The sequence below is a fragment of the Watersipora subatra genome, chromosome 3, assembly GCF_963576615.1.
Source record: "Watersipora subatra chromosome 3, tzWatSuba1.1, whole genome shotgun sequence".
Classification (NCBI taxonomy): Eukaryota; Metazoa; Bryozoa; class Gymnolaemata; order Cheilostomatida; family Watersiporidae; genus Watersipora; species Watersipora subatra.
The window spans coordinates 34,617,435-34,630,003 of record NC_088710.1 but is presented as its reverse complement, the minus strand read 5'-3'; the positions used below and the strand labels follow the sequence as shown (position 1 = coordinate 34,630,003).

At 37.8% G+C, this 12,569-nt stretch overlaps 1 protein-coding gene across 1 annotated transcript in view; it reads left to right on the top strand.

The window, feature by feature from the left end:
• Window positions 1–10,642, top strand: part of LOC137392185 (dual serine/threonine and tyrosine protein kinase-like) — a 35,711-nt gene extending 25,069 nt beyond the window's left edge. Inside the window, exons 10-18 of the mRNA XM_068078826.1 lie at window positions 5,027–5,124; window positions 5,862–6,070; window positions 6,739–6,895; window positions 7,162–7,317; window positions 7,811–7,901; window positions 8,224–8,383; window positions 8,747–8,845; window positions 9,035–9,167; window positions 9,988–10,642. Coding sequence (XP_067934927.1) covers window positions 5,027–5,124; window positions 5,862–6,070; window positions 6,739–6,895; window positions 7,162–7,317; window positions 7,811–7,901; window positions 8,224–8,383; window positions 8,747–8,845; window positions 9,035–9,167; window positions 9,988–10,081 — 1,197 coding nt within the window. The 3' untranslated portion in view covers window positions 10,082–10,642. The remainder of the gene's footprint in view (window positions 1–5,026; window positions 5,125–5,861; window positions 6,071–6,738; window positions 6,896–7,161; window positions 7,318–7,810; window positions 7,902–8,223; window positions 8,384–8,746; window positions 8,846–9,034; window positions 9,168–9,987) is intronic.
• Window positions 10,643–12,569: the final 1,927 nt, after the last annotated feature.

Here is a 12,569-nt window from a genome sequence, read left to right as displayed (position 1 = left end):
GATTATGTAAGGAGAAATTTAAGTGTCCAGTATTTGTGTTGCACAACAGAATCACTATGTCCCCATTGTGCGGATGATGTGGGTTTGGAATTGTGTACACGTTGAGTTACCGTGTGATAAGTCTATCTACGAAGATTTACATGCTGCAGATTAACACAGGCTTTTTAAAAAAAAGGAATTTTGCGCCATAGCGGCGCACTCATGTCTTGCTCAAATCAAAATAGATATGACTGAAATGTTTAAAATGGAATAGCTTGCACGACATTTTCTTGTGCATCTTTCGTAAGGGCTATTTTTATCTTTCACATGCATGAAACATGCAATATAAATTTGCTAACAAAACTTGCTTGGCTTGCGGGTTGTTGCCCTTTTCCTCTTACATATGACTCAAACTGGCAGATTACCCATATCATGGAAACATACTGTATGTTTCTTGATTCATTGTATATTCTACAGTCAGCTACTATCCATGTTGAAAGTTAGTAGTTAGGACTGTATCGGCTGTTTACTAACCTTTGTAAGCTGCGTTTCAGCCTCCCAACATTTAAAAGATTAATACGCAATAAAATTATATACCTATCAATTCATGTAGCTTGTAATACATATCTGTCACGATTGCAAGTTCCATTCTGTCACCGTGCACGTCAAGAGACTGGAATTTCTGTGTACCACAGTTCATCACAGTCGCACCTGGTAGGCTGATTTGATTAAATGTAACTAATTGATTATCATATTTTTGTCAAAAAATTTCCCAATGATTCGTTCCACAAAACTAGATACTGGGTTCATCTATTTGTTGACCTCCAACAACTCTACACAACTAAACTCTCCATTTTATTTTACTAAAAGCATTATGCATTTACATTTAAAATTTCTATCGACTCGTGAGATTATGTACAGCTCAATCCGGACGACTTTTTTGAAGTAGAACACTGAGTGAGATTGATGAAATCATAAACACATTTTCTGTTGTAATTCATGATACTCCAGGAGAAGTATGACCGGACAGTCTGTTAAAAAAGCGTTAGAAACCAACACAAACAAACTGCTTTAAGAATCTTAATTTAAAATTTGCTGTTTGTCTTCTCAACACTTGGAAGAACGACTATGAATATCAGAAGATTTTTGCCATTTGTCGAAATAATGCACGTGTAAGTTTTTATTATGCCGAACTTATAAAGTGCCCTTTCTATATTCATTTAATGGTGTTGCCAATATTTTTCCCTCGTCAAAATTATAAGTCAGGAATCTATCTTCAGTTGGATGGTCTGAAGAGGATGTCTGTATAAAGATTGAGTGCGCAACTCCAAATTTGTGTCATGATTATTTTTATCACGCTCAAATACGCTACCCTATTTTGGAGTCTGAATTTCTTTGTTTCACTAAATTTGAACATAATTAAGAGATTGCAAAACTTAGACTAGTATCAACTGCTATAAGCGTATGCACAGCAGCTGGAATATTTATCAAATTTGATCATAGTGTAGAGGTAAACATGGCATCCAATCATCCAAACTATTTTCTTTTCTTGGTCTGGCACAATAATAATAATAATGATAATAATTACAAAGTTTCAGACTAAGTTTTTCACATTAAGTCATAGACACCGACAATCACCAGCTACCCAAGGAATCACATTTTTAACGTATTCGCTATGAGGGCCAGTATACGGATTCAACCGCAATTTGTAATGAATCTTTTGTGTATCCCACCCAATAACTAATAATGTTGGTTGTTGAATAACAGATGATTGGTATGTCTTCTTCAAAAATTCTGTTTACAAATGAGAAATATGTCGATATTAAAAAGTGATCATTATTGGTCAAGGTGCTACAGCAAAATCATTTGACTCAACACAAAGGTATTGCTGACGATTATTGATAAACAGAGGTTTTTATTGCAGGCGATTTAAAACAGCAAAATCTCTTATAATATCTGTAAAAGATGCCCAGTTGTCACAGTTTTTTTAGGGTTCAGTTTGTCGACTAATAGGAATGAGTCTGTGCCTTGACATGTGGGCAGGTTGCGTATTTTGGTTCTTTAACTGTGGGTATCAAAAAGTGTGTTGGGTGCTCGTATTGAGTGAATTTTTATCGACCATAAAGATAACAAGGCCATCGTGCAGGAGAGACTAAACCGACTTAGACCTGAAATAAAGATCATATCTTACAGAATCAACTGAGTCCGTTAATGCTCCACCCTACGCTGCATTTGTCTATGAAAATTTGGTTCGTCGGTTAAAACAGAATCACATGACTGGGCTAATCAAAGCAAACATTTCCACATTAGTCAGCTTTCTATGTAAACTTCAGACCAAAACAGATATTTAAAGCATTTTCCATACAAAAGTTTATCTGTCCGATGTTGAGTAACACACTCACCAGCAATGTCATTACTTCATGTGCCACCATGACCGGTTTACTGCAACTTAAATGTCCCTAGTCACTCCTTGATACTCAGTCTCACTGCCACTGAGCTTCTTAGCGTAATCATCATGATCAAAGCCACCAATTAATAACGATATGGCTGATGAATGTTTTCGGTCTATGATACGGACAGTCTTAAACAACTGAAGTGTAAAGTGTTTCTCAGCTTTTATTATAATAGAAAATTAGCTTACAGAGGTGTAAACCATAAAACATGTTAAAACAGTCTTTCCTTGGCGAAGTCGCAAGCACAGAGAATGCTGGTAAAGTCTATCATAATTAGAAATGTTCTATTTAGAAAAGGAGTAATACTAGGCAAACTAGCTCACAGACTACAAAAATAAAATCCAAACCACCGAGTTTTGTATTTCATATATTTTTTCTAGTTTTCAAAATTGTCACTTACCAAATAAAGCATTATCCATCGTTAGTGAGTGCGTGTTCTTTTTTCACTTAATGTGGTAACTTGCTAAGCGTGCTAATAGGTGGAATTTTAGATTTAATATATCAAAATATTGTTACTTGTTCCACAACATTAGGGCTAATTAGTCTTGATTTATTAATTCAATTTCAAACTTTACAAAACAAATCTTGTATACTTACAAACAAAATGCTGAGTTCAACGGCGAAAGTTTGTTCACTTTAAGGTAAAAACAGACATTTTTATCCTTCGAATATTATGAGTATTGAAATACATTTGTAGTAATCTTATATGTTGTAAAATGGCCAACTGCTTAACGAATGTTTGCATGTTCTAACAAGGATATAAAATGCAGATAATTTGAATCAGGCAATTCTTTCTATTCTTTGTTTGTTTGAATTCTTTGAGATAAATTTAGACCGCGCGTTAGATTTGAAAATATCTAAAATTACATCAGAGGAGTCCTTGTATGAGTTAAACAGAAAAGCGAATTTTATCTTGTGGTTAGAGAAGCTCGAGGGTAGATATTTCTGCTACTCATCATTAACTTGCCAAATAAATGATAAGATGAAAGTGCTATAACAGCTTTCATGAATATATAAAGCATTTTTTGTTACGCATAGCTTACGCGATTATCAAGATGTAGTTTATAGTGTCACACTATGTGTATTACAAGTATTACAAGTATTACACTTGTTTCAATGACATGGCTAATCCCCAAGTCTGCGCCATCCGCAAGATGCAAATAGCAAAAACTCACAAGGCATTTGTGAGTGATGCGCGAGAAAGTGCCGCACAAGCTGTCCCATTTTAAAGGTTTTCCACACTTCAGTTGTTTCTATTTCGAAAGCGTGCTGCTCAGCAAGACATGAATGCGCTGTTATAACCACTGGCGTAGAATTCCTTATCTTGTTCACCTGTAATATTTGAATGTTCAAAGTGAATGTTCAAAGTAATATTTATAGCGCTGTAAGTCATCGCGCGCACAACTCCAAATCGCATCATCAGTACAATGAGAAAATGGTGATCATATCCAAGACAGATATGTACCAGTTACAGCCGTCAGTGTTGTGGTACTGTGTGTTACATCATTAAGGCAATGCGGCGTTCACCCTTTGAAGTCTAACCATGCATACACAAGCAAGTCCTTGATCCTAGACTATAGTAACAGCTTTCAATCAACTGTGAAAGTACTTATGATAGCACAATTCCTTTTGAACTGAATATTATATTTTGGTGAGATATTAAGAACTAACACGCCAATCAACTTAAAACTGTAGAATTATATTAAAAATCGCATAAAGCAATCAAAGTTTTGTAATCCTATGTAAACAGGAAGTATGTAAAAGCAAAGCGAAACTACGCAGCTGACTTTATTCAGGCGTCGGATCAGATGGAAAAACAACTCCCCAAGTTATCTTCAAAGTATTAAAGCTATATTTTGCAAAAATAGCACACTTTTCGTTTTTCCTGGTTGAAATAGTAAAATACTAGAACGCCAACAGTATCACCATAAAAGATATGAATGTAGCAATTATCAGCTGAGTGAAACGAGTAAAAACAGCTGAGCAGCAAGAATAATAGCGAACCCATTTCATTTATGAATAATGTTACTGATACAGCGTTTGCTTCCCCAGTACTTGCCTTGGTGGATTACTAGAAATGGCAGTCAGCAGTTACAAGCAGTCATACTCAATGTTTCTTTAGCCAGTCACGTCAGACTCTGTAGGCTGTCACCAGAACACTGAATCAACAAAATTCTCGTGTCGGTATCTTGGTCAATGTCACTAAATCAAGAGAATTAAACTTGCTTATTCAGTCCTCGGTTATTTAATAAGTACAGGCTGAGTTTAGGTAGGCAGGCATATTTCCTCAAATCAGGCCAGCCACTTGGCTCAGCTCCAAAAGTACACTCTTTAACATAGTTAAACTACATTACCAGAAGGTTGTTATCTACTTGATGTACCACTCATTTGTACAGGCCATATTTTCTGGCATCTTCTCAAAAATGTGAAGCACATCGGCTGCATAGGCTAGCCACCAATGCTTGACCATTTGATTCTTCATTTTTGAAAGGAGTTGTCAGTCTCTGAAGGGTGTAGGCGAAGGATTAGTATGAGCATTGGAATATGCATGTAGATTGTTATGCTGTGTGTTATATCGCTCTCCTTGTTTGCAGCTTATTCAATCTCTACCTTGGCACACCCAGCCGACCATCGACAGAGAGTGGAAGAGGAAGGTGGCCAATGATATGCTCGACAAACTGAACGAATCAAAGTGAGTTGAAGTTGCTCTTTTGCAGAGATTCTTATAGGTGCTCAAATGCTGCGATTAGACTAACGAGGAGAATGGATGATGTTACCAAATTGATTGTTTGCTTCAAACTTTTTCTCACAGTTTTAGTTTACGGTTAATGTAAGCATCCTTTGGTAAGCCTTGCTGTCAATATCGTTACTGTCATTATTTTATAGTTGGTAGTTGCTATAGCAACTGTCAAGGTTATTCACCCCTCCAAGCTGCTTATCTTTAGGTTATCATTGATTGTTGATAGTTAAGTATTTGACTTGTTTACTGAGCGCCTGACAGGTGTTTTACTGGTTTATTTTGTTTTACAAGTAAACATCTCACCGACAGTTGTTCATTAGCCTAATAAGCAGGTAATTGAGAGTTATCTTTTCTTTCATTTTATCCATCAGGGAAAGTATAAGCATTATGTCTTATATTACCTGAATTTCCGAGGTTGCGAGATGGTTTTCGATAGTGAAAATAATTGAATTTAATGCTTTTTATACATAGTATGAATTTCTGTATTGTTGATCTATTAAAGGATCATTTTTAATATTTTGTTATTAGTGCTTCTGGGAACATTAGCTATATGTTTGGATGGTAGGATGATAGGTTGGGCTAAAACTTTTTATGTGGTCTCGTTTCGAATTGACAACATAAGTTTATGTATATATGAAGTGTATGATATCAGAGTCTATGGTGGGTGACTCTCGTTTCTTTCTTCTCAGGCTAGCGAAAAGTATAGGCGAGCAGTTTCGAGACCGGTTGAAACAGTCACATGACCAGTTCACTCACGCTCTCAAGCAACTTGAGCTCCACCACACAGGTCGACTTGAAAAGGCTGAGGAACGAAGGCAGAAGTTGCGAAAGATTCACGCGCCAAGAGTTGCAAAGCTTGCCATGGAAAGTTCCAGTCTCCGAGATCTCATCATGTATGGTAGGTAGTGACATTGACTATTATGGCTACTCTGTTGCGCATCACAGGTTTGTTAGCAACATCTCTATGTGGTCGTATCGATTTCAATCTCTGGTGTAAACTCACGATGTCTAAACATTAGTACCATAAAACCTTCATTTGAACACCATGGCGTTGTATTTTCCAACCCTTTACCTATTGTGGCATTTTATTAGAGGTGATGTTAAAATAAAGGTAGCATTCAAATAGAGGTTTTATGGTATAGAGACTTAAAAAAGTAGTTTTTAGCTCCTCATAATTAGGGTGCGCAGGCTCTCTACCCAAGAGCCCTGCCAAGGCAGAGCTAGAGGGCTAGCTAGAGGTCAAGGGTTAGAGCTGCACTTTTGGCAGCATCTATGCACTATGGTACACCCAGTTGATTTAACTTGATTTTGCTATAAAAAAGTTTTTAGCATACAGAAAACAGCCTGCACTCAGCCTTCTTTGCAGCAATGACCAAGGACAATTGTATGTTTGCTGGAATTATGAAATATCATGTGGAGATTGATGTCTCCTGACTCTTCAAGTGGAATGTACAACAAGTTTTATAAATTTACCATAACAGAGCATTTTGTGGTTTGCGGTATATGAAAGTGCCAGGTGTACTTGCTAGGTAAATGGCTTTCACTAAGACTTTGCGTACTTTACAGGAATGCCGTTATGTGGAAAAGAGATTGGTCGAGGTCAATATGGAGTTGTCTATTCTTGTGACCATTGGCATAACGTAAAGCCTGCAGCTATCAAATCTGTAGTACCGCCTGATGATAAACACATGAATGACCTTGCCCTCGAGTTTTATTATACCAAGTAAGAATGCTCACATATCCTGTTTACTAGGTATACACATGCCCTTCTTTGAGTCAGTGTGGTTTATACTTATAATCCTTATTCCAGTGCGTTGCTGATGTTCCTTTTAGCCTGTAACGCTAAAAAGGTCAAGGGTAGAACACATCGCTTGATTGCCTTAAAGTGATTATTGGGAGCAGCCAGAGATCAGTGTTACTTTTAATTTAGCAATCAATTTATTGCAGTGAGTTCAACTTAGTTGATTTTTATCTGTTTGTTTCTTATAGAAATGTTCCAGAACATGACAGGGTTGTCGCACTACGGGGATCAGTTATAGATTACTCTTACGGAGGTGGGACAACTCCTGCTGTGCTCATCATAATGGACAGGATGCAGCGAGATTTTTACTCAGCTATCAAGGCAGGCTTTGGCTGGATGGAGCGGTAGGTTATCTTTGAGTAGTGAAGCATTCTGAAGGTAGTAGGTGGTAGTGCACAATATGTATGTTGTAGAAGTAATGGGTTTGAGCAGATTCCATGTATATGCTAACAGCTGTATCTTGCACGGGGACATGTTAAGAGATGCGGCAAGCATAATTGGTATCTTGAAAGCTGGGAACAGGTGCCATGTGTACTTTTAAAGTCCTGGCTGGGTTTTGCATACATCAAGCTATAGCAGGTATCGCGTGTATGGTGAAAGCTGTAGCGGGTTTTAGGTATATATTAAATGCTGTAGCAGATGTTATATACATTTTGAGAGCTGTAGCAGGTGTTGCATATACTTTTAGGTGTTGTGTACACATTGAGCTATAGCAGGCGTCATGTATACTCTAGTTGCAGTAGTTGTCATACATATGTTGAGAGGTATAACAGGTGGTATGTATAAGCATGTATGTATATATTGTGAGCTATAGCAGGTGCCATCCAACTTTTACAGACTGAAAGTGGCTCGGGATGTAGTAGAAGGAATCCGATTTTTACACAGTCAAGGATTGGTACACAGAGACATAAAATTAAAGAACGTGTTGGTAAGTTGTGCTAAGGGCTGGAAGTAGGCGGATTAGATTAGTAGCTAGGATTAGATTGCACAGCAATGCTTGTCAAGTAAGTTATATTGGTGTCATATCTGGTTACACGTAAGTTGTCTTGGTTAAATTTGTGTCATTTTTAGACAACATGTTTTGGCATAAGTTTTAGAAACATCAATAGCGGAATCCACGGCGCATGAAAGGTTTGCCCGTGGAGCTGGATGAATCTACTAATATTCTTTGAAATACATTTAGACTATTTAGCAATATGAGCTCGTTACGCCCCATTTAGCAACCCTAATAGCGCTACGATTGATTGCAGCTCTACCGTGATGGTGACGAGGAGAGAGGAAAGATTACCGATCTCGGTTTTTGCAAGCCTGAAGCGATGATGTCAGGAAGCATTGTCGGCACTCCCATACATATGGCACCCGAGTTGTTCAGTGGTCACTATGAAAACTCGGTCGATGTCTATGCATTTGGTGAGTTGTCTTTTGCGCCGTGAAGGTAGATTGTTGGAGATATTGAGCGACTGTAGGCAGTAAAGGTTGTGCACTCGGGTTCATTGTGATGCAGTTTGTTATTACTTATTATACAGTCTTAATTATTGGTCGTGGATGGTTTAGAATGTAATAAGATTGTTACTTGCACACAAAGTTTGTAAGTTTCTTTCACGGTATGTATCAAATACTTTTATCTGATACGTTGCACATAAGATTTATTTTCTAGAATGTTTCTCACATAATGGATGTATACCATTCGTGGATAGTAGCTTCATTGTATGTATTGTACTAGATAAAACTGGACATATGATGTTATATTCTCATGACATTCGTATCTTACAGGAATACTATTCTGGTATGTATGCGCCGGTCATGTGCGCTTACCACTCAACTTTGAACAGTGCAGCAGCAAGGATCAGCTTTTTAACTCGGTGAAAAAAGGTAAGACTTTGGAGTTGCTATCTTATGATATACTTGTTTTCGATTCTGTTTGCCACAATCGCCACATTGAATTCAAACTCATCATCTGTGAAGTGCAAGCTTGTCTTGGCTTCAAGTCAAAGGTTGTAATATTTGTTTGATTTGTTTTCCTGCGCTGCTGCAGCTGTCAATGCCTATCTTATGCTGCAGGTGTGCGGCCAGAGAGGCTACCGATATTTGATGAGGACTGCTGGGAGCTAATGTCACAGTGCTGGGAGTCAAATTCTTTAAATCGTCCAATCACAGGCCAAGTAGAGGCAGCGCTTGATGCTGTTTCAAAGAGGTAATTTTATATATATATTTTGTATTGTAATGCAATTAGTTCTATATGAATAGATTTTCTCAGATATTTGTTGCTTAGTTGCACCTTTTAACTTTTGTTTTTGTGTACATACATTTGTTAGTAACTTGAATGAACTCTGCTCATCCATTTAGATAATACTAGGATCTAGTCATTTGGCCATGATCTCTGTCTCCCCCTCAGAAAATCTTTTGCAGACATAACTGATTACGTTAGGTTACTGCGCTGAAGTCGTATTTATGTCAGAATGATATAGTAGTCTGCTCTCATTTAGGCTACGTAAAGAAGTCAATGTTATAAAAACTATAACACAATGTACATGTGCATACAACTGCTACCAGGGTGCGTTGTGCTAGGGTAGGACAACCGTTGCCAGAGTCCATTGTGCTAGAGTAGGACAACCGCTGCCAGAGTCCCCTGTACTAGGGTATGATAATCACTGCCAGAGTCCATTGTACTAGGATATGACTGCCGTTACCACAGTGCACTGTAATAGGGTATAACAATCGCTGCCAGAGTTCATTGTACTAGGATATAACAACCGCTGCCAGAGTTCATTGTACTAGGGTATAACAACCTCTGCCAGAGTCCATTGTACTAGGGTAGGACAATCGCTACCCGATCTCATTATATGTGGGTATAACAGCCTCTGCCACAGGGCATTGCACTAGCGTACCCGTAGCAAAGATATGTTAGACATCATCAGCCCTCTAGCCCTGCTATTCCCTTGATATCTTCGTAGCTAGTTGTTAAAATGTGGACTTACGTCAGAGCAAACTCACAGGAATTTTTATCTTGACAGATACCTCAACAATCCAGATTTGATAGCAACAAAGAATGTGGCTCCGCTGGAACGCCGCAAGCCATCAAACAGACGCAAGCACACACGACACTAAGGCCACATATGATGCCTTTTTTACATAAATTATTTAGCCAAGGCTAGCTATCCATGTGTATATTACTCCCATTTGTTTTTTACGACTTTAGCATGCCATGCATTGTAGTATATTAATTTTTTATTATCGAATGTACCATATCTGGGCCAAAGACTGAACCTATTAATGTCAAGGTGAATTCTATTTTCGTTAAAGAGTTTATATCTTTTGGCTATATGATTGTATTTCATGTCACTGTTTACTGTTGCAATTCCTATAGATATTCTATGCAGTAATTAAACATTTTAAATAGTCCTGTAAAATAAGTTGAGCAGGATGCCATTCCATGCTTACCTTCTCGGAGTTGCTCTCTCTCTTTTTCTCTGTATAGAAACTGTTTATATATCACTAGTGCTCACCTACACTCTTTAAATGTGAACGTATTGCTCCATGTGCATCCCCTCGTCTGTATAGTATACAATATGCCAACTCTCTAATCATTTTTTACCTTTGTATTTATTTTGATTCAAAGAAAGTTGCATGAATCTTAAATCAAACTAATAAAAGTTCCAGTATTTCATGTTTGGCTCTTTCACCCAGTTCCAGGAAACTGTCAGGTCTGGTCATGTTTAGTTGTTATATAATGTAACAGGCTTCTTTTTTGGCAGTTGCTTGTTCCATACATTCGCTACTGCATGTTGCCGTACAGTCTGTTGGTTTGTCAATGCTCTGGGTGACCCGACATGGCATATCGGAAGTCACCGAACCGATGATCTAAAATAACAGTTTTGTTTTGACTTGTTGCTGTAGACACAGAGTTATTCTGCGATTACAGGCATTGGCTGCAAGGTTCATGACTGAAACTATTGCGTAACCACCCAAGCTGTCAAGTTGGTCAGTGCAGTTAGAGAGGAATTTCTGATATAGTAAAACGATGAGAAATTGTTATTTCAAAAATATTAACGCTATTCGAAAGTTTGTTCAACTGGTTTAAAGGAAGAAGCTCGCATATACACAAATTGTGGCTACCGATCAAATCCTATATATAGCATCTATCATGTAGAAAGAATATTCAGAAGTGATGAACTATCTGGCATACCCCAATAGCACATCTTATTTTATGTTTGATGTTAAAAAGAAAGTTGGTTTAACAAAGGTATACAGACACCCTTGAATTTATGACTTGAAGTATTATTTACGACTGTTCTTACAAAACCTGGCTCCGACTATATTGTATAATGTCAGCATTAATCCCACAATGCATTGGCAATCGTCTGTGGTAGCAGTGTTCACATTATCACAAACCCATCCACATTTACATCAGCAAATATTCCCTGGCATACAATTCTCATACAATGCGCCTCATACAAATACTAGTCCCACAGCAACTGTAAAAAAGAAGATGTAGATCAAGTGATCTGCGACAGCCAGTCACTATCACCAAAGTAGAGTATATTGTACAGGCTATTGTAGATGTTCAGCAGACTTTCATCAAAGTTTGACAATATTTCTCAATGTAATCGTGTTGCTTCAGGGATGCCATCAGTTTAGCCTGCGCATGGTCGATGATTAATCGCCGAGCATACAACATATCATTAGACATCATATACTTAGTTCAGGAAATGATTTACATTACAACCTGGTATTATACTAGTTGTTTGTAAGAGCAATAGAATTTGTCGAAATAATATCAAGGCCAAGGGCTTCTTTTTATTCATGCTTTGTCTCTGGTATGCTGCAGTTATCTGAGAACTTTTGCTGGACTCATGAATAATAATGCCATGTTTTTCATCATGAGATGTTATATGAATAGAATTATTGAAATCTTATCCATCAAATCGCGGCAAAGAACAATAAAAGGTAGTTTACGTTAAATGCCTGTAGTCATCAATACAAAGTTCTCAGTCACTACGTTTCCATGATGTGCATGTTTACATCAATCCGCAAGTCATCCGCACAATCGAAACAGCAAAGAGCCCCAACTTCCAGTTGCGGATTTTAGCCATTTTGTACAACCCTTTTTCACAGCTCAAGTTGTCAGTTGCTACATAAGGAGCAAGTTACAACTTTGGCTTTACAAGCCTGCAATTCTTTAGGATGCTGTTGGTATCACAACTGACCAATGGGAAGCACATATTAAGAAAGTTTACATCCATTATGGTTACTGCCATATTGTAATTAGCAGCTTCCAAGAATTTCGCCTGAATGCTTTCATTTTTATACATGTGTATATCGTGGAACTACCAGCTCTTCTCTCCATCCCTCCCTTTTCCTCAACCAAATCCTAACCCCACTTGCAGCTGGGGTCTATTCAGTCAAACTTATCACGACCAGGTTTCACTGGTGCAAGAAAGCATAACTCCTTGCCTTCCATTCTCACCAGCATAGAATAATGTGTTCACTAAGGTGGGCTCTTTGCATTCATAAATATTTTCTATTATTGAATGTGTGCATGACAAAAGGAGTAATGAAGATGAAAATAGGTGTAGCTCTTCAGAGAGTTCATTAA